The 26,250-nt window shown below is 40.8% G+C and overlaps 3 protein-coding genes across 3 annotated transcripts in view; 1 reads left to right on the top strand and 2 right to left on the bottom strand.

Moving 5' to 3' along the window:
• Positions 1 to 2,442, bottom strand: part of rab11fip4a (RAB11 family interacting protein 4 (class II) a) — a 42,378-nt gene extending 39,936 nt beyond the window's left edge. The window contains exon 1 of the mRNA XM_030058688.1: positions 2,169 to 2,442. Coding sequence (XP_029914548.1) covers positions 2,169 to 2,321 — 153 coding nt within the window. The 5' untranslated portion in view covers positions 2,322 to 2,442. The remainder of the gene's footprint in view (positions 1 to 2,168) is intronic.
• Positions 2,443 to 3,705: 1,263 nt separating this feature from the next.
• coil (coilin p80) lies at positions 3,706 to 11,582 on the bottom strand. Its single transcript, XM_030058787.1, has 7 exons — positions 11,144 to 11,582; positions 9,596 to 10,655; positions 7,951 to 8,040; positions 6,837 to 6,884; positions 6,374 to 6,443; positions 5,048 to 5,136; positions 3,706 to 4,336 (listed from the first exon to the last, which is right to left on the bottom strand). The coding sequence occupies exons 1-7, from the start codon at positions 11,392 to 11,394 to the stop codon at positions 4,289 to 4,291; spliced, it is 1,656 nt and encodes a 551-aa protein (XP_029914647.1). The 5' UTR covers positions 11,395 to 11,582; the 3' UTR covers positions 3,706 to 4,288.
• A 740-nt stretch (positions 11,583 to 12,322) lies between these two features.
• Positions 12,323 to 26,209, top strand: scpep1 (serine carboxypeptidase 1). Its single transcript, XM_030058220.1, has 13 exons — positions 12,323 to 12,461; positions 12,758 to 12,897; positions 14,802 to 14,891; positions 15,705 to 15,860; positions 16,516 to 16,590; positions 19,289 to 19,361; positions 20,052 to 20,089; positions 21,636 to 21,764; positions 22,726 to 22,810; positions 23,570 to 23,683; positions 24,472 to 24,609; positions 25,686 to 25,849; positions 25,970 to 26,209. Exons 1-13 carry the CDS (start codon positions 12,401 to 12,403, stop codon positions 26,030 to 26,032), a joined length of 1,326 nt encoding a protein of 441 aa, XP_029914080.1. The 5' UTR covers positions 12,323 to 12,400; the 3' UTR covers positions 26,033 to 26,209.
• Positions 26,210 to 26,250: the final 41 nt, after the last annotated feature.

Genomic DNA, 26,250 nt, shown 5'->3' with positions numbered 1-26,250 from the left:
AATCCCAGACAAATGAGATGTCTGGTCACCACAATGTAAATTTAACTTTTGTCCATAAATTTCTTTCCATCAGCAATTGCTGATGGACAGTTGGGGAAAAGCAGGAAAGCTGGTGGCAGCTAATACCAGAGCCTGCCTGTTTATGAATAAAGCCCAGCCATAGTTTTTTCCTCGGCCAAGGGTTTTTTTTTTTTTTTTTTTTTTTTTTTTTTTTACCATGTCAGCAGGTAAGAAGGATATCTCAAAAACCTTTGAGGCTTGGTAAGCAGTCAGCATTGGTTTCAATGCCTTCTAGTTCTTTCTGTCCTTCACCATGTCACTGAGGTAAATTCACAGCATTAATCCATCTTCCGGCTGCCGAGTGAATCTTTATCAGCAGTGTCTGTTTTTCCTCTGATTGTTTCAGTATGAGAAGCTGCTGCTTGATGTCCTTTATTACCATGAAGCACATCAAAAATTAGACTAGATATTACCGCGAGTGAACAGTGCCAATTTGGAGTGCCTGCAGAGAAAGTCATTTGTCTTTGAGCCAGGCAGCTTATATGAGCAAGTGAATCCTGAAAGGACACTGCCAACATCTATCACCTCTTCATCTAAGGCTGCCATGAAATATATAGAAAGTCAAGCCATGCTATCAGCTGCAAATACCTTCCTGGTTTTGCTTTCCCCGATTTAAATGCTGTTCATTAGCATAAAACCACAGCTCCACAAACACATTTGTTAAACGGAAAGTTCACCCTTTTTGAAAAAATTTATAATATTTATAATATCCCCCCAAATGCTCCAAATGCTAACTGTTAGCCTCCTGCCAATGAGATGGACTTCCCCCCAGCTAATACTTAACAATAACCACCTTAATCCAGTCAAATTATTGGCTAGCTAGCTTCTTCTTTTCCTCCACACCCCCATCTTCTGTTGATAAAAGTCAAACTTTGTTTATTTAACAGTTCAAGTGGATTAAGGTGGTTATTTTTAAGAGTGTTAGCTGTGGGAGAAGTCCACCTCAATTGTAGGAGGCTAACAGTGAAATAGTGAAATAATATCATATTTTTAAAAATTTGTAAACTCTCCCTTTAAACTCAAGAGGCCAAGCCACAGTCAGCTTTAAGAACTGAAATGTGTCTCTTTAAATGTACCATTGCAAATGGGTTTTTTTCCTGCCACTTCTTGTGCAGTGTTGCTCCTTTCACAGTCATGCAAGTAAATTGCTTAATTATATTTATTGTCCATAAGTGACATTTTGTTGGCATTTTGTCAAATCCCCTGACATTCACTGACCCTGTCTTGTGTTAAGCACCAGCTGGAACCTTTGAAACAACAAAGAGGATACTGTACTGCCTTTGAATATGAACATGGACAGACAAACAGACAAGAGACAGCCAAAGATGACAGCTATGCTGCCTTCAACTGTCATGCTTTAATCAGCCGTATACACCAAGGCAGTCTTATGCTAATAACTAGGGATGAATGATAGATATATCGTTATCACATCATTATGTAAATGTGAACATGGAAGATATTAATATCTCAAAAGGCAAAGATATGGACGATATCAAGACACTGATTAGTCTGTTCTGATCAATGATCAATCAAGAACTTAGTGAAGTAAATGCATTTTCTATGTCCAGTTGGAATTATTATACTTTTTTTGAATAATGCTTAATTTTCACTGTTGCAGCAGTTTTTAAACAAATGTGAACCCATAGTCTCATTGAATATCGTATTGCTATCAAGATAATTGGCATAAATATCAAGGTATGAAATTTTGTCCATATTGTGCAGCCCTACCAATAACTCAAAAACTTCTACTTCACATACTAAGTAAAAATGTCAATGTGTAGCCGTCTAGTTCCTGCTGCTGCCTTGACAATGACAGTTCATGATGGCAACAAGCAGCAAATGCATAGAGGTGAATGGTAACTAAGCTGCCCTCTTCCACTCATTTGACTGTACCCCCATAACACACAATTTCAGGCCTTCACTCATTTCTGACAGCATGTTATGAACTGGTGTTAACACCTATGACATTGAATAAATACAAGTCTAACAAGCAATTGGTTCTCCACTTGACCTTATCAAGAGAGCATGAGGAGCTGTGACTACAGCTGTTTAGTTACAGGCTAGTGTGGACAAGAGGCTTCTGTCGAGACAGATGTTGCCGGGCTCACCTCGTCTCTCTGGCCGAACTGAAGACCGAGGTCCACCAAGTGCTCCACCCGGATGAAGCCGTCAGCATCCTCGTCACACACGTCGAAAACCTCCTTGAGCCTCCTCAGAAACTGGAAGAGCTGCTCCTGGTCGGGGAAAACATTTCCTTCCATCGTAGAGTCGGCTTCGTCGGTGAGAGACGTGCTTTTTTCCCTCCTCCACTCAGACGGACTCCGAGAGAATCGCTTTGGCGGTCGCCATCATTCCCGTCCTTGGCCCGGAGCGACTACAGAGCTGCTGTGACATCAGCAACAGCGCTGGCCGCTGAGGCGCGAGGTGAGGCACGAGCAGTTCCGGAGAATGACGCACATTCACGATGCTGATATGCGCAGTAAGCCACCTGCAAACTCTAGGTGTGATGTGGTTCTGTCTGTCCGCCTCCACCACTGTGTTATTTACGCTAAATTTACGCTTCGGGGGAACATTATTCTTTTCTTTTCTCTTTCTTTCTTCTTCTTTCTTCTTTTTCAGATTTTTATGGTAATTCTAAACAGCAACAACAACAGTAATAATAATAATAATAATAATGTAATACTACTACTACTATACAATAATAATAAAAATAATAATAATAATAACAAGGCCAACTGCAAATTCTAGGTGAGATGTGGTTGTGTCTATCCATCTCTAGTTTCATTTTATTTTTCAATATTTTTTGGATTATATATTTTTTAATTTTTGTGGATTTTGTTGTAATGTTTTGATTTAATTCTCAGCAACAACATTAATAAGGTTTTTTGAAAGAAATCAAGTGAAATTTGCTCAGATTTCAAATGGCTGACATTTCAACATGTATCCCTTCATCTGAGTTATCTAAGACAGTGTGTTGACAGAAAATGAACTTTATTTAGGTTGGAAAAGGCTACATGATGCTTCCATGTCTCCAAAATGTATTTCCTCTCTGATTTGTATTTTTCCCCATTCTGGTTTCCACTGCAGTAAGTCTGAAAAACATCTAATGGATAGATGAGGGGAAAAATACATTTTGCTTTATTCCTGTAAAGTGAACCATTTGAAAAATCCTTTGATATTCCCTGACTTTCCCGGTCTGGACTATACCTCACATCTCAACAACACCATGATCAATGGGAACCTGCTATCCTCCTCTTTCACTCTATCACTGTACTGTACTGTAAACTACTGCAATCTAATCATCAAGCAGCCACTTTAAATGAGGTGATGAATCTCTTTTTTTCATATAATAGAATTTTCCCTATACAGAGATAGTAGATACAGTGTGTTTTAATAGAAAATGTATTTATTCAATAATCATATTAACAGTCACATTACTGTACAAAACATAAAACCAGGACGCCCTTGCATTGGAAACAGCCAGTCATCCCACCTACAACTACAAAACTGGATTTCAAAGTAAAACTGAAAGTAACTGCAACCTTGAGGAAATGAACTGAGGCTGGCTTCAGTTGTATTTACACTTTAGTCAACTGTTAGCTGGTATAAAATTAAAATCAACTTCTCTTGCAGGAGATACTTTTAAAAAAATCCCTCTTCTCACTGTGGAAAGTCATTTGGGTAGAAATCAGCAGAACACGACGCAATTCAACATGATCCGATCCCCTAACTCATATTAACAGGGCTTTGTGTAATATTTTGTGTTCCTCAAAACATAGAGAGCACATTTCCTACCAACAGTAACAAAGGATGTCATTACTTTACCCTCCTCTTCATTCATAATGCCGCTCCAGTTGTTTTAGAAGAGCCAGAATAAGGATAAACTCTGGCAACAGCCTTTGACAACTGTCAGAGTGGATTCAAAACAACTAACCTAACATCAAGTTGAAACTACAAATTATCTGCAAAGTAAAAACAGTTCCTGACTTTTACCATTTCCTGATATAAAACAATCTCCCATGTGTGGAACATGAGGAGGCCAGTAGAGGCTGGCAGTCTGCTCAGTCTCATTTGGTTGCAGCAACTACACCAATCTGTCTGTATTTATGTGGTAATGGTTTCATACTGTTAAAACATGACTTAAGTCACCCTCAATTTGGGTGTTTGTGTTTGCGTTTAAATCTGCTTCACTAAAGCAAGCACGTCTGCCGTCACTCCTTGTTGGGTTTTAAATGACCAGCCTCGGTTCCAGCAGGGAATCCCAACGTTCTGTCACCTGTAGGAGGAAAAAACAAAACATGCCGTCAAACTTGATCTCAATTAGTACGGAAATTATGACAGGAAACACCCCGCCTACAGCAGCCAAATGACAACAAGTACAAGATTCTGCACATGCAGCCATTTTTTTAATCCCCCACCTTTCTCCTGTTTGCCGGAGCAATTAAAAAGAGGGGATCACTGGGTGAATAGGCTCACTCAAAGTGAAGAGGAAGGGGTTAAAACCTGGGCTTGAGGACAAAAGAGAGGCTTTGGCTTTAACTGCTACTGCTGACTGCCACTGTCACTGCAAGAGTTGTCTGCTGAAGAGGAAGCCCACTGGACAGTGAGGGACCCAAATGCAACAGTAGGCCAACAGTCATTTTTCATAATGTGCATTTCCATGCAGTATAAAGTACATCGCACTCATCAGTTCATCTTTGTTATTCCTATTAAATTAGTCACTTCAGTATTAACTTAGGAACAGACCAATACTCTTTAAATAGTGCTTTTGACGATATCATACTTAACCTTGGCACATGTGTGACTCAAACATGAACAGTGAGGAGAATTAAGAGTACGCAATTATACCTCAAGAATATAAGTGAAAAGTTAGAGTGCTCCACATTTTGCTGGGGGAATCTGATAGAAACACTTGATGAGTCTTCAAGTTCTGTATTCAGTGCCACTGATGCTGTAAAGCCATAGGTAGTTAAATGCTATGTGTTACCCAGGAGCCTCTGGACACGGCGTACTCCACTCTCTCTGAGCCATCTGGGTTCTGATAGACCAGGTCAAACTTCCCAGGCTCTGCAGGAGCTGGGGGACAGACAGCATGTTATGGACAACATATTAGAGGGTGTTTGTTTCAATCAAATCTCATAATCAAACCTGTCATTCTATAGCATAGTTCCAGCAGAGTGTAGGAAAATACTTTAATATAGTTGACAACCTGAGGGAAGCTTCAAACTTCAAACTATTTTTTAAAGGCAAACATTTTTAAAATTATTTTTGGCTATGTCAACTACCGCTACATTGTAGGAATTCATCAATGACTTTTACATATTCAGAGTTCTGGGGAAAACAGAAGGTCCTCAGATCAGCTGATCACATTTGGTGGTATTCTGGATCTCACTCCGAAGACACTGTTCCAAGTGAGCGAGGTCAGGTCATTTCAGGGTCTTGTTCATGACTGAAGGTAAAGTAAAGCAAGAGATCGATGTCTGGATTGGGGCAGTAACCGCAGTTATAAGATTGTTGTACCTGAATGTTGGCGAAGAGCGAGTTGAACCTGAAATTTTTTGGTTTAGTGGTCGAGCTTTGTTCCAACTTAATTCCAATCCTCATCTGATGTTGCTTTGGGTAGCAACTGAAAGAATGAGATCATGGATACAAGCAGCTAAAATGAGCATCCTTCGCTCACCCTTAAGGTTGTTTTATGATCGTAAGACGGGTTGGCAGACGTCTTGTGAAAAGTGTCGGACGACATGCTCAAAACGAAGCATCTCCATGGTAACCTGTCAGCCGCCTCTTTATTTAGTAAAGATGTCTGCTGGCTTCCAAGATAGGTTTGATTTGGCAGAGGACGACAAAATTTTTAAATTGCACCATGGTGAGATTTCCTCCCCCGTTCAGTCTCTGTCCATTACTTTACTTGTCTTTGCCACTCCACCCCAAAATAAAATTTAGTTGCACAGCCATTAATGTTTTCATGGCAAACAACAAAGTCTCAATCCATTCAACCAATGAGAGAGTATGACAATAAATGACGGCCTCTGTGATGTTACAAAGACTGGACAGGCAAGATGTGTCAGGAGACAATATGCTTGTTACTTATGTCGGTGACAGACTACTGCACTGGTCACAGGGGCTATGCTTCAACACTACTGTTAAGAACAACTTGCAGCATCCCCTACAGGACATGGGATCAAAAAGTATGTGATTGTGCTTCTGTCCATATGCATTTAATCTTGGCCTTCATACGAGTACACAGGCAAACTGATTCTTCACATCTCTGTTTATGAGTAGAAATGGGCAGCAGGGAAATGATCCATACCTTGAGAAACACTAAATAGTTCCAGTTCAACTTGCTTGGTGGTTGGATCAAAGCTCACAATTTTCCCCTCCTGAAATGTAGAGCAATGTGGTTACAAACTGTCTTCACTGTGCGTGCATCTCACGCACGCAGATTGTTTTGATCAGGCTTGACGACAGATGCAGGGTTTCTATACATTTTCAATTTTATGTTTTGATGGAGGATACTGGTTGATACTTAGTATGATTTCAGGGAACACTTATCTTGCCCCTGCTGTCATGAAACTCTATACATGAAGATTACCTTTTAGAGCAATAAATACCACCATCACAATGTGTGAGATGAGGGTATGATAGAAAAAAATGTGTGGCTGTTTGTAGCCAATATCAAGACAATTGCACTAAAACTTTTCAGTAGTACTCAAGATTGCTGTACTGAGAACTAACAGCGCCGACATCACTTAGCATGTGCTCTTTTGACTCACTTTATACTCCGATACCTCTGGTGTGTAGTTCTCTGTCAACTCCAGCAGCTGTGAAAACACACACACACACACACACACACACACACACACACACAGAGGCATGTTTCATTTTTAGAACGCACTAGACTAACAGTTAGCATTTGGAGCATCCAGCACTCAGTAACACTGAGAGGAACATAGGACCACTACTGTCTACAACAGCTATGGGGGAAGGGAAACAATATCACATTTTCCAAAATGGGTGAATTATCCTTTTAAAAAATCAATTTGGAAAATGGAAGAAATCACTAAATGAAGCAAAAGTAGACAGATAGCAGATATTTTGTCTAAAAGTCGAAGAGAATACCAAGGTGTATTTTTTGGAGCATTTAAACAAACTAACAGTAGCTGTGTTTACATGGACCCTAATATTCTACTCATAATCAGAATAACAGCCCAAGCAGAATAAAGATGCCTCATGTAAATCATCTCAATGAGAAGAGACTGGCCCGGCCAGAAGGAATTTTCAATCAGGTTGAAAGGGGTGGTATAAATCTTTCATAACCCGTTCAGTAGGAAAACATTGTCACCTAATAACCATGTAAACTCTTAATCTGATTATTTCTCTCCTGTTGGAATAAATATATTCTTTCTGTGCATGTTTGTCGCACATGGAGCAAAACCACAAGTTGTTCAACAAGTATTTGAAAAGATGAGTAAAGCTGGAATTCACCGAGCCATCAAGCACATCAGAAACCGCTGGAAAAGAGGGCTGTCCATTACAGTCCAGGTTTCATTCTGATGGACGACCTGATGGGGGCACCACCACTGGCAAATATTACTTAGTCTACATTATATTTATTATTTCCGTCAGATTGGACGCTTCCCAGCAGGTGGAACCACTTTGCACAGGTCTAAAAGTTCTTTTCTGACTAAAGGCTTTGGGACACGTAAACACATATCTTATCAGATCACTTTATTTAGCCTCCATGTACACAGTGAAGCTGGAATCTCTAATCTGAAGGATTTCAATCAGGCTGAAGAAATATTGTCCATGTAACCGCAGCTAACGGGATCTACCATCTGGACTACAGGGATGGTGAAACTATTTCTCAAAGAAAAGTCATAGACTTACCTTAAAAGCAATCTTCTGCCCCACCTGAGGAGGAGCAGCTAGCAGCGGCATGGAGCTGTAGTCCCGTCTGGGGGCATCCTCAACTCTATTCTGCATGCAGGAGGCCAACAGATTAATGAACGTGCTATCATTTACATGACCGATATGATTTACATGACAGACATGATGACAGATATGCTACTGTGTTTACAAGTACACAAAAAGTGTGACCTAAATGCAACTAAAACACTAATGTAAGTTGGAATCCTTGAAAATACCATTCTGATTATGTTAGCATGATTATCCTCTTTGAGCAAAATGTAATCACAGTAGCATGTCACGGCTGGCCTGTGAAAACTTATAACCCTGATGTGATTTTCATGTTTTTAATCCAGCTGAAGGTTTAGATGGTTACAGGCTATGGCAGTCTCTGAGGTTTTGGGTTTATTAAACCTTTTAAAACCCACTGTATAACGCCAAAACTCCATCACCATCAAGCTCAAAAACTAGACTGCTTTTCATTGTTACTGAAAAGTTGACATTTTGGCAATACAAGATTTTCACCCAACAGTGACGATATAAACATTTCTTTAAGTGTGGTTTTACTGTGAGAGAACATCTTTATCAGATTTCCTCAAGCACCATCAATTTGCTCATGTTGTCAGCTTTATCATTTCTGCCTGGGTGTGGATCTCAAAAACTACTGGAGGTACAACTTTGAATTTTGTATGTAAATTACCATCATGATAATGTTCCTGAATCTGAATTACTGACTGTTTCAGGGTGTTCAACGTGTTTTATAGGCCTCTAAAATTGCTTCCTAAATTTTTTGCCCCCATTTTCCAGTTTCTCAAAGTAGGTGCACATTTGTTTTAGGTACTTCAAAATTCACACACTGATTCTCAACTACACGCATTTTTAGGAATATCAATGTGCCACCAGTATGGTGCAGAGATAGTGCTATGGTACCCATCGAAAATCACTTTTTGTTCATTTTCAAATATTTTCTCATGCCAGTAGAGAAAGATGATCAGAGAAACCAAGTAAAAAATACCATCACATGAAAGCATTATTTTTTAGCTTATTAGGTTTCCAAAAAATGGTGATTTTTAGGGGTGGGAATTGAAAGGGATCCTGCAATACTGTACAATGTGTGATACTTGGGTGGCAGTTTGAGTACTGTGTATTGTGAATCTGTAATCATCATGATTCTAAGTATTCTGATTCAATACTACAATATTGTGCAATTTTTGAGTTTTTAATTTTGTAATCATTGAAATTAATGTATAAATATATGAGGAATAAAAATAACTAATTAATTTCAATTAAATGAATACAATAAAAAATAATCATTTAATTTAAATTAATCTAATCAATTAATTTAATTTAATTTTTAAGTCAATTTCTTTCTTTTTATATTTAATTTAAATTAGTATTGATTGAAGCTCAGCATGGCGTTATAAAAATCTTTTTTTTTCCCTATCTCTAGTGGTTTTCCATATCACAACAGTGTCGTAATAGTATCATACTGTACTGTATCATAATGATTTTGTTAAGATTATAGTAATTCAATAGATCAACTTTGATATGGAACTGAGTTACTGTTACAATAACATCACAGTAATGTAAAATCACAGAAGCATAAGTGCAGAAAGCCTAGACAGACCTGCAGGAGCACTGACTTGTTGGTCAGCAGATCGCTGGGGCGGGGCTGCTGGGCCTGCTGCCCACCATTGTAGCTCCACTGGAAGTCTGGGATTTGCCCTCTACCACTTCCTCTGCCTCCATCCCTCCACCTGTCTCCAGGACCGCCTCCGCCCCTGGCTTTCCCCCGACCCCGGCCTCGCCATGGGGACTGACTCGCCATCCCACCACGGCTCAGCAGACCTTGCGCTGGCTTCCGGATAACCAGCTTGATCTCGTCCTCGCTCTCTGAGCTGGAGCTCTCAGGCTGTTGGGCAGCTTTGTCGGAGGGAGGCGAAGTCTGGCCGGCAGACTGGTTCTGTGCAGAGTCTGTGGGCTGGGGGACGGGGGGAGCCCGCTGAGACTTCAAGGTGGGACTGCTCTCACTTGCTCCTGCTTTGGGAGCCACAGAGGTGATGGGTTTAGCTGCGGGCGTGTTCTTCAACAGTGTTTTGGATGATGATTTAGTGGGGGCCTCATCAGAGGAAGAGTCTGTTTCTGATGAGGATGAGGATGAGGAAGGGCCAGGATTTGGGAGTCTGGTCTTTGGAGGCGCCTTGGGGGCAGCAGGTGTGGAGGAGGGCTTTTTGGGCAGTGGTTTTGGAGCAGATGCTTTTTTGGGAGCTTCATCCTCCTCACTGCTGCTATCACTGGAATCTGAGGAGGAGACATTTTGTGTTTTTGCTTTAGGCGTTGCAGGCTTCTTAGTGCCTCTGACGTCAGCTGCGCTTTTTTTGGTGGAGGTGGTAGATTTGGGGCTGACATGAGAGCCATTTTGCTCAGTGCCCTTCAACTTCTTCTTCCCGGTGGACTTTTTTTTGGAGTCCTTTCTCTGCTCATCGTCCGATGCCCGCTTTGTGTCCTGCTCCATGCTCACTTGCTCACTCTTTTTCTTCCGCTTTTTTTTCTTCCATTCCATGCTCTCTCCATTCTCTGCTGGTTTGTCCTCCTCTGTGTGTCTGGGCCTCTTCCTGGGGTTGTCACTGGATGCTTCCAGGTGGTTGCTGTGACCGTTTACCTGGGCGAGGCTGTCCACCTTCACCCTGAATGAGGCACAGAGAAGAGTATGACTGGTTTGTTTCATAATGGAAGTACAGAGTGTCTTGGGTATCAGACAAAACGTTCTAGCCTTTGCAACCTAACAAGCTCAACTCACTCTTTTTACATTACATTAGATTACTCTTCAGTCTTGGAGCCATGCACCTAAAAAATCCCTAAACTGACATAACGCACAGGACAGCATATTTGTGTGGTTGGCTTCAGTTCTGAGCATGGGAACTCAGAAGCTCTGCATTAAAATTGTTGTTCATTCTGTTTATTCAAAACTGAATCGGCACCAAGTGGGGAGTCATGGTTATGCTCAGTAGGGGCAAGGCTACTGTCCCATGCATTGTAGTCCCACTGAGGTCCTTGTCATCATACACACCTGGTGGAAGATGGCTTAGCACCCGTTACTGACACAGTCCTGGCATTATACAGCGAGTTGGCTGGCAGCTAGCTGGGTTAGTAGCATTGAGGTGAGCACACGCACCTGATGCTGTCGTTGTCCCGCACCACATAGATGCTCTCCGTGTGCGGCAGGTAGCACTCCTCTATGAACAGGCTGACGATGTTCCTGCGGCTCAGCTCAAACTTGTCTCTGATGATGCTCTCCAGGTCCGCCACCACGCGGCACGTGTTCAGGTCCACGAGCAGCCAGCACATGCGGCACTCCACGACGGCGGGCGGCGGGTAGTCAAAGTGGAGCCGCACGCGGATGGAGCTGCTAGTGGGGGCAGCCATTGCCCAGACAACACCAAAACAGCCTGCCTGCCTGCCGCTCGTCTTGTGTGCCTCTGAGCTCAACTCATCCACAACAGCGCCCCCTGTGGACGCGGAGGCACGCGTCTGTTTTGAAACCAGCTCAACGCGGCCGGTTACCAAGTGATTTAAGTCACTTTCTGAACGTATTTTGACCTTACCTGTTCCCAGTTAAGCCTCCAACTACACAAAGCACCGGCTTTCTGACCAATATTCAATGCGGCTTACGCGCAATGAATTGTGGTCATTGTAGTTCGTTGACATATGCATTCAGTGGTTAACAACATTGAAATCTCGATTTTTTAAAAAACAAATCGAGGAGAGAGGCCATTCCGACACTACAGTGAATCTAAAACAAATTTATTCTGTCAGAGAGGAACAACTATTTATTGACTTGGAGACTGATATCCTGTCATCCTCTGTCAGGGTTGCCAGTTGTTATGAAGGAACAAGCTATTCTGGCTGTCAAAATTGGCCCCCATGGAAAACCACCTTTGATCTCCTTACTATCTCCTTGCTATTTTTCATTAAATATTATACTTTTTTTATTTGGCCAAGATTACAGTATTCCAAAAATAGGCTTGCTTATCCTTGTCAGAACAGTTTGACACATTGCACAGCTGTACTAAAACACAAGACTTAGGCTACGCCTAAGTCTATGCTCTTGCTGTCTAGTCTTAGTACTAATTTTCCCGTATTTTGCGCACTGGTGGCATCTTGCCAGCTCTACGCTAAGAAGCTGTTAAGTTTCACGCATTTGCTTGTACCTGACTGTCCAGCCGGTCAGGTACAAACAAACCCCCCAAAAAACTGCAACCCACCACAATCTATGTTTTAAAGCGACTCTCTGAAAAAAGCCCAAAGTCACTTGTAATAGACGGACATGGCAACTACTTATTTGTAGTGACGTTGGTCAGCTGATTGCTGTCACGTGGCTGCCTATGACAAGTATAGCGGCTGCAGAGCTGCGGACGAGCCCACTTCCACAATGGGGCAGTTGAAAGTGGCAGGATGTTTGGCGGTTTTGCTCTTGTTTACCGTCAGCTCAGGTACGTGTTCAGCCGCTGTGTACAGCTCCCTCATAAATATTTTAAAGTAGGCCGCTTGCTGCTGGCTAATGTTGGATTTAACGAGCACAGATAATGTTGGTGCGTGAACGTCTGTGCGTTTCTGTTCTGCTTTAGAAACCAAAAGTAAGGTTGTTTCGTCTGCTCTTAAATGAGGTCTGTTTGTTAGGCTGTAACTAGTAGGTCTGTATGAGCTTGGGCATTTATTTAGCTGTGTAAGTAACCCAGACAGTGAATGCCAACTTAAAACAACGGCTGTGATTGAATTCCCCCGGCAGGTGTGTGCAGTCCCCTGGCAGGTAAAGAGACCTGGGGTTATGTCCAGGTGAGGGATGGAGCCCATATGTTCTGGTGGCTCTACTACGCAGACAGCGAGACTGCAGGGTACAAGGACCTGCCTCTTGTCATGTGGCTGCAGGTAGGATTGGAACTCACTCAATATGTATCGCAAGTCTTTGTTTTTTGAATTATCCTCTAGTTTGTTGTTGTAAAGTTTCATGACGCTGTGATTATCCTAAAGGTCACAATGGGTTTTACATTTATGTCAAGTTTCAAAAAATGGTCTGACTGCAGTGAAATGGCTGCTATGGGGGCTAACATCATCACGCATGAATCAAATGTGACTCACTGAATCCACAAGAGTCTCAGCTTTCCACTCAAACCCAATTAATGCAACTCTAAGGCTGTATAGGCCCCAGTCTGCAAAAATACACCAATACCTGATCTCACTTTGGCCTTTGGCCAAAAGAGGTCAAAGGCCAAAGTGACATAAGGTAGTTTCTTCCTTGCACAAAGTTACTAGAGGAAGTTTTCTGCCGATCAACTGTCAGGAAAAGCGTTGCTTTTTATATTGGTGGCCACAGTGCTAAAAGTGTTCTTTTGCCAGGCTATGAAAGTGAATTGTGAGATAGAAATACAGTATTATTGATTAGCAGCCCAGGGTTGAGCAGGTCCAGGTATTTATACAACCCAAATCTGAAGATGAGTCTTGCTTTAACACGCATTCAATCAGATGGGGAAGTGGATGGTGGCAGAAAACAAAGGCTACTTTTTGGATTGCAGATAAAATGAGCAGCCTCTTGAACTGGTGGCTACAGGCCACATCCAGCCTAGAAGCAACTTCCAAGTGGCCCTGCAAGCTTGAATTAAAAAATCAAATTTAATAACAATTTTAATTGTAATGTTATTTTTATGAATAATGTTTTTAATAGCAGTGTTAGTGTGTAGTAGTTACAGCACTCTAAGCGTGGTCTAAAATCCATAAGAGGTTAGGGAGCAAAACCAGCATGAGAAACATTCTGGCACTCAGGACATCATTCACAAATCAAGGCTTTCTCATGTGACGCAAAAATGAGCGTTAAGTCCATGCTCTCATGCAGACCAGAAAATGTCACTTGTCCCGCTAAGAAAGTCCTGTCAACAGTGTAACTGCAGCCTGCATGTCAACATAATGTGGGATGTGATAAAGGATATTCCGAATCACACATTTCCTGGCAACTTTAAAACAAACACATTTATTATGTTCCTTCCTTCCTGTATGTAGGAGGCGTTGTGCGCACGTGTGTGTGTGTTGTATTGGTTGTTGTTATCACCACTTGTTATGGTTCTGTGTATTGATAGCTCTTTTTATATTCTGTTTCTTCACTTTGTGATGTGTCTGAGTCACATGACCTTTTTTTTTTTTTTTAATTTCAAAATTTTCACAATAAACATTGCTGCGTTTTTACTATATTCATTTGCATTATGCTAAATTTGTCATTACCAAAAGCTTAAAAGTTTTAAATAGGTTGCTAAAAATGTCTGGCCCATCTACATTTCCTGGTTTTGGCCAGTTGGCTGAGTTGAAAAGCTATGCACATGAGAAAGAGAGGACACGGATCAAAAAATGTATTCAACTGAAGGTCTTGGAATTTGTGTGGAACATGGACAATAATTTCCAGACTGTCACTGTTTATGATACTTTCCAGAATAACTGGTTACTGGTGCAGGACAGTATTCCCCTGTATTCCGCTGTATTGTCTGGAATGAAAAACTGCAGACTCTTCCATGTCACTTAGGCAAGACTGAGCTAGACAATCCTCCCTCAGCAGCTCCCATGGAAGTGTCATTGAGCAAATGGTTCAACCCACTGAACCCCCAAGTGGCCAAGCACTGACTGGCTGAAATGGGACAGACCCAGTTATGAATGTGGGTAACTTGATATAGGTGAAGCAGGTCGTTCATGGGAAAAGTAATGAGGATGTTGTTGTGGCCACAATTTTGTTGATTGAACTATTTGAACTGTTGGTTGAGAATGACCTATGTATGGTTGCTTGCTCTCAGGGTGGACCAGGAGGCTCAGGCAGTGGCTTTGGAAACTTTGAAGAAATTGGACCTTTGGACAAAGACCAACAGCCCAGAAAAACAAACTGGGTAAGATGGGAGCCCGGTTAGCCTACAGTGGCATGTGAAATACACTAAGTTGTGGGGAGATAGGACTATTGGTCAGCTTAGTCTTTAAGTAATTGAAACATATGCACCATCTTCATCCATGTTTCACTGGTAGATCTTTGGCTCTGGTGCTTCATGCTAACACTTTTGCATAAGCTACATTATGTTAACGGCAGTTAAACAAAGCTAATGGTAAGCTTGGTTTTCTGGCATTAGGGCTAGTTCTCAGCATTTGACTAGATTTAGCTGCAGTTAAGAACAGTTTCAGTGTGCAGCTGGATGTTAACATCAGTACGACTGCTGTGCCAAAACAAGCTCAGTTTCAGATAAAATGCAGTGAAGCCGGATTGGCTGAAAGGGCTGACCAGCACAGCTGATTCAATAACAGCACAATAATATGCTGTGTAATGCTGTAAGGCAAATTGATTTCCCTCAGTAGTTAGAGTATTAGTCTTTTTCAGTGTTTATATTATCCAATTCTGAGTGTTTGTATCACAGTTTGAGAAAATTAACTTTACATGGGATCAGTGGGATAGTACACCAAAACCTTAATGTATTGCTTTAACCCTTTGAAACCTCAACAAATTGGCTGGATTTCTTAAAACGAACAAACAAAAACAAAAAAACAAAACAAAAAAACAAAACACAAAATAACCCCCCACTACCTCAAATGAATTACCAAAAAACCACAGCCACAGGTTTCAGAGGGTTAAGTTCCAGGGTTAAGTTCCAGCACATCATAGGTTGGATGGGCAGCTGGCAGCCTGCTCATGCTGTTTGTGTTGACCCGTCCAGGTGCAGGCAGCCAGTGTGTTGTTTGTGGACAACCCCGTGGGCACCGGCTTCAGCTACACAGACAGGCCGGACGCCTACGCCACCAACGTGGCCATGGTGGCGTCAGACATGCTGGTGCTGCTCCAGCACTTCTTCTCAGAGAGGAAGGAGTTTGAGGTACGTAGTGACGCAGAGCTCCCCACAGTCTGAATAACTCAGCTCATAAACAAGGCTCCCACTGCTCATGGACTCTCGGGAATACCATGCAGATTTGAGATGTACTCAGGGAATTTAGAACTTTGACCTAAAAAAACAACCAGGAAGGATTTTTTTTGACATCGTAGAAGAACTCTGGTTAATAATGCAAAGTCATGAATTTATTTCAGAATATAAGGATATCAGTCTGACCAACTGTGAAAGGGCTTGTGAACAGAAGTCCATTGGACTCAAATGTTTCATTTTTTGGTCGGGGTTTTGCTAACATGTCATCTCACCAGGTTAGAGATGTTGATGTACTGGAAACTAAAAAGCAGCAAGCATCAAAAGGAACAGGATTATAGTAACTTTAGCTAAACTTGACAAACTAGTTAAATGTAAGTATCCCCTCAAATCCTATACCAGATTCAGATCATGTTGTCACTCCTAACAAAGCAGGCTGTAGTTTTGGAGGACAGAGCAGAATTTTCAGGCAGGTCAAGCCACTTTTTTGGTGCCATAAAATACTGCTCACACCATTTTCTTCTTGTTTAGATCAAGTTTTGAAGTCAGGAGGTCTTGCTGTAAATCTACACAGTTATAAATCTGATGTACCAAAGTGTTTCATTTTCTGCAGACACTCCCCTTCTACATCTTCTCAGAGTCCTACGGAGGGAAGATGGCAGCAGCTATCTCTTTAGAACTTACCAAGGTATTTCCTGCAGGGACTTTGCACTGCTGAATTTTACTACTGCTTTCTTCAGTTCCTCATTATGTATGTCACTCAATCATGCTGCACAATTTCCAAATCAGCAGACTGACTGACTGTCATATGACAGTAGAAACATAATCCAGAGTTAGTTACACGGTGTCATCTGCTGCCATACAGAACTATTTTATGAGTAATTATAATTAACTCTATAGGACAAAATTATGAAGTGCTTTAAACAAACAAATGGCAGCAAATCGAGACATGGGCGAGGGCCAGGGCTCCAGCGTGCGACCTATTAGGTCGCATATGCGACCTACTTTTTTTAAGGTGCGAGTTAAAATTTAATTAGGTCGCGCCGGTGCTACTTGCAGGAGGACGAGTGAAAAAAAATATTTTTTTTCTCTCATCACTCCCGTGGCTATGTTAGTGCAGTAATGGTTGTGGTTGATAATAAAAAAAAAAAATTAGGCTACTTTCTGGCTCATTCCCGCGACTCCTATCTCTCCTCTCTCTCGCTCCCCGTCTCTGCCTGCCTGTCTGTCTTAATGCGTGACGTGCACAGACGTACACGCGCGTGTACACGCAGCGCGCTCACTGAATGATCACCGACGATCCCGCTAAAAAAAAAAAAAAACTAAACAAAGAAGATGAAGCATCTATCGTTGATTATTTTAAGAAAAAGAATGTGTCAGGAGGCTGTTGAAGGGACGCGACAAGCGAATTTTGGACTCGGAAACCGAGAAGGCAAAGAAACCTTCCAGGCTACAGCAGCGCACTGACATAGATTGAGTAATAAAGTGAAGAGGTGCCACTCCTCTATTTTCACTGGCTAACAGCGGCACACTGGCTTAGCTTGTCTATTCAGAGAAGAGGTATCACTTCGTCTTATTTTTCAATCTATGTTATCACGTGCATACTACTGCTCATTCATTGGTAGCTGAATTGTTAGGTCTGTTTGATAAGCAATTTACATTGTTAAAACAAATAATAATTTAACATATTGTTACAGTAAAAAGTACTCTATCAACCCTCAGGTGAAATAATTACTGATGCATCCTCTTGTCATTTTTGTTCAATCATTAATAACATATAATTTCCTGGTTTTATAGAAGTATTGGATCGGGACTCGGTATCGGCAGATACTCAAAATCAAATGACTCGGACTCGGGGGCAAAAAAAAAACGTGATCGGGACATCCCTACTTTCATTTTTATGTTTTGTTTATATGAAGAAGATGATCTATTTTGTACTGCTGCTGCAGAGAAATGTAAACTTCAAATTACAATATTTTGCAGACAAGTTTGGGTCATTTTTAATCTTTAAATTTCATTAACATGATAAGGTCGTGCATTAATAACACGCTATACATAGAAAAATATGGTGCTACCTAATTTCTTTTGGTGCTACTAAATGAAAAGCTAGGTGGCACCAGTGCTACCTGTGAAAAAGTTAGTCTGGAGCCCTGGCGAGGGCAACAAAAAGTGACTGTGAACATATCAATCAAAATGCAAAATCATCATTTTGGCATGTAAAGTCAAGTAAAAATGCGTTCAAAGTCCAAAACTTTTCAAATGTTGACAGCAGCTGTTGCCATTACTGCAGCTCCATGATGACTTCCTCATAACAGGGAACTTAGGATCAGTTATTTTTCTGTTTTACCAGAAAAAGAGCTATACAATTGTTTTTCTACTGTGGAACAGTAAAACAGAAACAAATTCACTCCATTAAATTCTTCATTTATTTTCTTTTTTACCTTTTTTGTTTTGCTTTTTAAATAGTGAAACATTAATGTATGCAATCACATGAATTACATGTTTATTATTGTAAGCCAGGAAAACAGAACCACTGCTTCATTTGACCTGATCAGATGAGTTACATCAAAAACTTTTTTTGAATGAAAGCTTTGACAGATCTTACTGTGCAAGTAGTGCCTAACTAATATGAAATTTTTGACAGTGATAGTTATTTTAAAGGGGAAAAATTCTCCTGATGTTGCAGCCAATATCATGATTTTTGAGCTGGAATGAAAATAGACGTATGTGGATTGTGCACTGATTTTTGCACCAGTATAACTAATGAAGGTACTCAGAGGGCTGCTTTGTTAAACAAATAACTTTATTCAAGAATATTCAACAATGTTTTACATTTTCAACCAATTCTGAAAAAAAAAAAAAAAAAAACACTGAGAAAATGGAGAGGTACCAGATTTGCAGTGTCCCACCAATGGCAAAGCTTTTGTTTTTGCTCCATAGAATAAGACATGAGTCACTTGACTGAAGTTTGGAACTGAAACACTAGTCAAACCCGTTCCAAAACTGGAGCTGGCATCACATGTCAAAACAGTTTGATCTTCCGTTTTGAACATGATTCCAGAGTGTGGACGGTGTTTTTGTTCATAGAAAGATAAACGCTCCATTTTTATACTGTTGCTAAGCCACTTACTGCTTCAGAGCTCATTAAAACTTCTTTATCAATTGCAAAATCAACTGGAAGCTGATGTGAGGTGGTTATAAAGGGACACACAAGTCCTCCTTGACTTAACAATTTGTGATGTGTTACCTTTTCACACTTGATTAATATTGGATTTTGGGTTTAACATTCACTGAGAATTGTTTTGTTGAATCACAACCATCTTTTCCAATCATAGTTAAAAATGGGTTTTGTATTATTTTAATTTGTGTCTGTCTCTGTTCTCTAGGCGATAGCTAAAGGGACAGTCAAATGCAATTTTGCTGGTGTGGCACTTGGAGACTCATGGATTTCCCCACTGGGTTAGTATTAAATCATTTATCATTAACAGTGTACCTCAGACTTTGTACATATCTGCTTAAATACTGCACCTCTGGGTCAGGACGCACACTGTGGGGAAAACCCTGCCAAATTCAGTGCATTACTAATACACTGACAAAACCATAAAACCTTGATTTTCACTGAAATGAAGTGTGTGTACAACACACACAACTGGCACTCTGCATCTGAAACCACTCCCAGGCTAGTCAGCATTTTGTTGGCTGAGTCACCGCAGGAAAATATCTGCTGCAGGATGAAAAATGGGGAAATCATTAAAAAAAAAAAAAACTAGCTTAAATACAATGGGAACAGTTGAGTTTTTCTTCAACCTCAAGTCGAAAGCTAGTAGAACCAGGAATTAGGATGTTTTTTCTTCTTAGATTTTTAAAATTATTGGACAGTATTTCTAATCTCTCTGTTTTGCATTTGCAGTATTCAGTGTTCACCTTGTTCTTTCAAACATTTCATTTAAGAGACTGACTCTAGTAATAGTTGTCTTTTGTTTCATAGAGACTATAATATTTAAAGACAATGAATCCTTTTTTTATTTTTTAATAATTGACTTTTTTTTGTTTTGTTTTGTTTTGTTTTAATTTGTTTGTTTTTTGTTTTTTCCCCCCGACATATCAGTTGGAGGATTGTTTACTATGAACTGTCCTTTGTGTCTGCAGATTCTGTCATGACATGGGGCCCATATCTGTACACTACTGTGAGTAACACTCAGCTGTCACTTGCTTCTTGCTTGCTTTTCTTAGATGTGCAGCAGATGTGTTAATCATCGCTGTAGCTGGTGTGCTGGATATCAGTCCTGTGTAGGCAACAGTGAGAGCAAATGGGTTTGACTTTGGCATGTGTGCTGTTTTTAGGTTTGAAATGGCAGATGTTAGAGGACGCTCATCAGATTTATCCAGCCTGACAAACTGACACATTCTGATTGTTGGCCTGATTGGGATGTTCAGCAAAGTTTATCTGCTTGTGTGAGTTTCCACATTGAATCTAACAGACAGTTGTGAGAAGCCCTGATCGTATCCAGCTGTTATGTGTTACATGATCATCTGTTCCAAGATGAGAGATGCCAAGGCCATGAGAGCCCAGCTTGCAGTGATTTGGGAGAGTTTTATATCGGTGATAGTCACAGATGGTAAAAGAAGTAATCTGGATACACTTGGCCTAGAATTAATGTCATTTGCTAGGCTAACTACCGTAATGTTTTTCCTGATGGAACCCTCCAACTATCACTAAAACCTGTTGGGCTTGTGCTCAGCACATCTCTGCAACCACAGTTTTACTCAAACTCTATTCTGTGGTTTGACTTTTTGGTCTGTTCATATTACAGGGCCATCCCAGTCATCCTGCATGTTGAGTGTAATATCTACAAAATATGTAAACTCACGTCTCTGCTGATTTTCCCAAAGCAAGCAGTCAAATTTTAGAACTTTGATGTCATTTTTCTTCAATTTTATCCAGTTATTGGTTTCCATTCATTCCACTACAATATGAAAATGCGCTTTCAGAGACTTCAAACTTTCTTCACACCAGTATTCCATCACTGTAATAAAGTCGTCCACATTAGTTTTCTTAAAAGCAGCAGCACTGCTGTGTTTTCATGACTTGACGTTTGGCAGAGTGAAATACCTTCACCAGGGAAAATAGTACCCAGGGAAACATTTGCATAACACAGCCAATGTTCAGTTCTGTGGTTTATGAATGGTGACAAGTTTGCTAGATGCAGATGCAGAACGTTATAAGGTGGTTGTTTCAACCAAAAATTCAAATTATAAATTGAGGGCTTTTGCTTATATGTTGTGAAATCTTTAGTACCTCTGCATGATTTGCAGAATGGTTTGTTGCAATGTGTGGAAATTGTAATAAATGAGGCAAGCATTTAAAATCACTGGTGTGGCCCTTTTGTAATACCTATCCATTTGCATTGGATTGTATGAGTTACCCTCTTTGACACCACAGGCATGACAAATACTTTTTGGCCTTGAGCTTTAATTTGCCACTCTTATGTGGAGATGGGTTCCCACCAGTGTCCATAGTGAAACACCAGTTTTAATACAGGCAAACAGGGCAAAGCTGTGGCATTTCAGTTAGTGTGGATGGGAGGCTCCTCTCTGCTGCAGACCCACTTTGTGATCCAGACTAATGGTGACACTGGGTCAGTACACAAGTCCTGTTTGGTGCAGCTTTAGTGTGCTTGTATGAGTGCTGGGCGGTGGAGTTGACACCTGACTGTCCATGTTGCTGTCCAGTCGCTGCTGGACGACTACGGCCTGGGGGAGGTGAACAGCGCGGCGGAGGCTGTGAAGCAGGCCGTGGAGCAGCAGCAGTTCCAGAAGGCCACCGAGCTCTGGTCTGTCACCGAGACCGTGGTGGAGCAGGTCAGTGCACCGCACCACAGCTCAAACACACACCATCCCATTCGGCTTTGGAAATTCACACCTCCTCTCCTTTCACTCAGTTGTTACGTGCTATATTCAGTATGCTTTCGTAATGCTTGCACTATTTTAGCAAAACTGAACTTAGGTAGAGTGTTGGGTTGTCTAGTTCCCTGGATGTGATATGAGTTCACATGGTGGTTAAATCTCCTCATTGCTCTGTGCTCCACTGGGCTGCTAATCCACAACTCTGGACTTCTCTCTCTCCATTCACTTCCATAATGAAACAGCTCCCAAAATAGCACTTTTAGTACATAAACAAACACAAACAAGTCCTAGTATTCTTTTTTTCCTTATAGTTACATTATTAAAGTATTATCAGGTCATTTCTTCTTCATGTAGATGCTGCCTGCCAGATTTGCTTTAGAAGGTAATAAGAAATTATCAGTTTAATTTCCACAAAAAATGGGTACCGGGACTAATTGTTTTTCATGTCGGCAAAATCCACTTTATCCACATTCATTTCTGCCCAAAACGCATTATTTTGGGACCTGTTTTTCCTGACTTTGACTGTGCAACTGGAAAGACACATATTTCTGGATTGGCAGCCCAAGGGAGCACAGGGCAGTTGAGGAGATTTCACCGCCATGTGGACTCATATCACATGGAGGGGACTATACAACCCAATTTTTCTTTAGGACTTTTTTGTGTGTCAAACCTATGTATGAAACATATTTAATACTTAAGCATTTTTTTTTTAATTATTTTGCCTATAGCCTCAGCTTTTTTCTGTAAATCCCACTGCTGTAAATTGCTACACAACAGCAATTTCACTTCCTATAGGACAGTTTATCACAGCCAACCAATGCTGTGGTTTGATCCATGTGTTTTCATGTGTTATTTCTTGTGTTTGTTTGTTTTTTGTTTGTTCTTTTCTTTTCACTGTGTGTGGTCTTGCTTCCAGAACACCAACGGAGTCAACTTCTACAACATCCTCACTCAGGAGCCTGATGAGCAGCTCACCACTTCAGCAGGAGACAGTTTCCTCTGTAAGATGGACGCTGGCATATCTTGTGTTTTCCTTCCTGACAATACAGTAAAACTACAGGGGCCGGGTTTTTCAAAACTTTTCTTCTTATCCAGGATCAAAATGCGTTCATTGACTTTGACCCAGGTTTGTGAAACATTGTCAGACTGGCAAATGCTGTTTCAGATACCACAGCATCTGGATTTGTAAATCTGGTATCCCCTCTATGTGGCCATCTGCTGGACAACTGCTAGTTAATTTGGTAATGAAAGAGAAATCATTTAACCCTTTGGCGCATAGCGGTCACTACAGTGGACAGCTGTTTAAAAGTTATTTTCTCCTAAATGCAATGGTTTCTATGGTGGAATTGCATATCAGCTGTTAGAATGCTCTCTGTGATCACAGGTTTGTTACCACTCTTTTCTTCAAGGTTTCAAGTCATTTCTGTAAAAGTGTGTGAAAGCATTTTAGCAATCCACTCTGAATCCAGTCCTCTACATGGGACTAGAATCAACCTGATTTTTGCTTTTTTTTCATCTCCTGGTGCCATGTTTCTTTATTTCTCTGTGGCGGTAAAAATGGAATAAAATCCAATTCCATGTTGAATTTAGAGGGACGTAAGGGTTGAAAAATGTCTCTGTGAAACCTGCAGATCCCCTCTGTGAGTGTCCAGCTGATGGTCAGGAATCTGCAAGTTTCACTGAGACATGAGAGTCAGTTTTTCATGACTTTTACTCTTAACTGTCCACTTTTTTCTTCTCCCTCCTGTGTTTTTCACCAGCTCTGCTCACACGCCGCCACATCCGACCCCTCCACGGCCAATCACTGTCCGAGTTGATGAATGGACCAGTCAGGAAGAAATTGGGCATTATCCCCCAGAATGTCACCTGGGGAGGTAATGGAGCTACCAACTTCCCTGTTTCTGCAGTCCTCCCCCTCTTCTCTTTTTCCTGTGTTTGTTCATTTATGTATTTATGGAGTTAGCCTATTCCTTCACCACACAGCAGCTATTGGCTATTTTCTTTCTTGTGCATTTGCATCTTGTACGTAGTAACCTGTAAACACACTCAACACTGCAGTGTAACAAACTTTTTAAAAAAATCTTTATTCATTAATGCACAAAATTCCTCTCATTGGTTTCTTGGGCTATCATGTTTAGTTGACAGAATACTCTTAATTGTATTTCACTGAATTATGTGTTAATGTGTGGTGAGCAGTAGGATGCAGCCTAATTATTCTGTGCAGTCTGTTTTTATTATTTCAGTTAAAATTCTATATTTAAACATTAGGTCAGTGATGCTGGATTGACATCCAAAATCTTGTTTAAATGTGTGTGAAAGGTCTGAGGGTACATCCAGGCACGTTTCACATTTAACCTTATGAAACATGAACAAATTCATTTGATCTCTTTCCAAAAAAAAAAAAAATGGGAAAAGATTGAGCACTTAGCGAAAAATGACCAAAAATAGTAAAAGATTTACAGTAGTAAAAGAAAATTACAAAAAAAACGAATTATAGTTATTATAATTATTTAAAATTAAATTATAAGAAATTTACCAGAAAAATAAAAACAAAATCCCCCTAAAAGTGGACAGGGTGAAGGAGTGCATGGGAGCTGTGTGTTTTTAAAGGGTTGAGTCATGACTCGTCTTGTCCCTGTCCCACGTGTCGTGCTGTGTGCAGGCCAAGCAGAGGACGTGTTCAGCAACATGGCGGGAGACTTCATGAGGCCCGTGGTGGACGTAGTGGACCAGCTGCTGAGTGCTGGAGTCAACGTCACAGTCTACAACGGACAGCTGGACCTCATAGTGGACACAATGGGTAACTCACTCCCTAGCCAACCTGCCATCTAGCCGGCTTGTGTTGAGGGAAACCTGCAGCAGTACAAACAGCACATGGAGGGTGAAGGAGCCTGTCGGCAAGCTGTCTCCCAGCTGCAGGACTGAACTCTGGCTGGGCCAGGACCTCATTTCAGCTCAGCTTATTCAAGTTACCAAACCACATTCCTTTCATTCTTTTTCAAATGTTGAAATCACCAAGATATATATATATATATATTATTGGGGTCACCCCAGGAGCTCACTGGACAAGAGCATGTACCATGTTCTCAGGGTCATGATCGCAGCATCCTGGGTTCAAATCTGACCTCAGGCCATTTGCTGCATGTCATCCCCTCTCTCTACTCTGACTGTCAAATAAAGCAAAAATGTCAAAAAAAAAAAAAAAAAAAATTCAACTTAAAAATTATCAAAAATATTTTTCCATTTTCTTTTCCTTGACTTTCCCCAACTTTTCTCTTGTAAAAAAAATTAGAATTTCTTTATAATTTAGTAATTTATATTTGTTAATTTTGACTTAAAAGTAAAAGACTTTAATCCTCATAGACCAAAGCGGTGATTGTTTTGTTTTGTTTTGTTTTGTTTTCTTCTTCCCCAAAAGGAATGAATGGAATTTGGTTGAGGCTTAAATAAATCATGTCCAAATAACCCCCACTAGATTGAATTCTAATTTGAACTACTTTAACTCACCTTTGGTTAGTGAATGTTAATACTGACTGAATAAATTTAAATATGCAATTTGTGCTCAATACATTTCAAATGTTAGTTTTATTAGCATGTAAATGACAAACCTCCATCAGAGTGAATGCCATAGATCTAGTTAACAACCAGACATGTCAGACTCAGTTCATTTTATTGGTTGTTTGTATTGGTCGTGTTTTGTTGAATATTATACTAAATTGTTGTTGCTTTTTGGGAATAAAGTGATGAGACTCCTAGCCAATCACTGATTGATTACGAATGTCAGAGGGTATTCAGTGACCCACTGATTGGTGCAGTCCCTTGTGTGAACCCAGCCACATCTTAACTCTGTATATGGACTCCCTCTCTGTGTGCCAGGCCAGGAGCTGTGGGTGAAGAAGCTGAAGTGGGCAGGGCTGTCCACCTTCAACAAGCTCAGATGGACGGCCCTGGATGACCCCGCCTCCCCGGGCGTTACTGGAGCCTTCTTCAAGACCTACAAGAACTTTGCTTTCTACTGGATCCTCAAGGCTGGACACATGGTAAGGCCTGGCTGCCACATTGAACACAACAGTTTTATCCTGAAGTTCTTTGATGTATCCTGCTGCAGTTTCCTGTAATCCAAATCTAAAATAATCCTTAATGTCTTGTGTTTCTGGCAGATTCCCTCTGATCAGGGACCGATGGCCTTACAGATGCTGAAGATGGTCACACAGCAGGTCTGATCCACCCACTGAGATTAATGCCAGCTGGATTGGCTCTGACAATCAAAATAAATCACATTACCTATTGTACTCCACTGTCTGCTAAGCCAAATCACTCATATCGCTGTATTTGAATACATGATTCTTTTGTGTAAATTCTGGCAATAAAACCAATTTTGTTTTTGTTTTGTTTTGTAACTGCTGCCTTGGCGTCATCTGTTGCACAAATGGACTGAGGA

This window comes from Myripristis murdjan, chromosome 8 (genome assembly GCF_902150065.1).
Source record: "Myripristis murdjan chromosome 8, fMyrMur1.1, whole genome shotgun sequence".
Classification (NCBI taxonomy): Eukaryota; Metazoa; Chordata; class Actinopteri; order Holocentriformes; family Holocentridae; genus Myripristis; species Myripristis murdjan.
This window is presented reverse-complemented; position numbering and strand designations above follow the sequence as displayed.

Coding starts and splice junctions, on each gene's coding strand:
- coil (XM_030058787.1), bottom strand. CDS start 11,394: ATGGCTGCCCCCACTAGCAGCTCCATCCGCGTGCGGCTCCACTTTGAC. Junction 8,041..9,595: donor ACAAGTCAGTGCTCCTGCAG/GTCTGTCTAGGC, acceptor TCCTGCATGCAG/AATAGAGTTGAGGATGCCCC. Junction 4,337..5,047: donor CCGTGTCCAGAGGCTCCTGG/GTAACACATAGC, acceptor TTCCTCCTACAG/GTGACAGAACGTTGGGATTC.
- scpep1 (XM_030058220.1), top strand. CDS start 12,401: ATGGGGCAGTTGAAAGTGGCAGGATGTTTGGCGGTTTTGCTCTTGTTT. Junction 23,684..24,471: donor CCAGAATGTCACCTGGGGAG/GTAATGGAGCTA, acceptor TGCTGTGTGCAG/GCCAAGCAGAGGACGTGTTC. Junction 25,850..25,969: donor TCCTCAAGGCTGGACACATG/GTAAGGCCTGGC, acceptor TGTTTCTGGCAG/ATTCCCTCTGATCAGGGACC.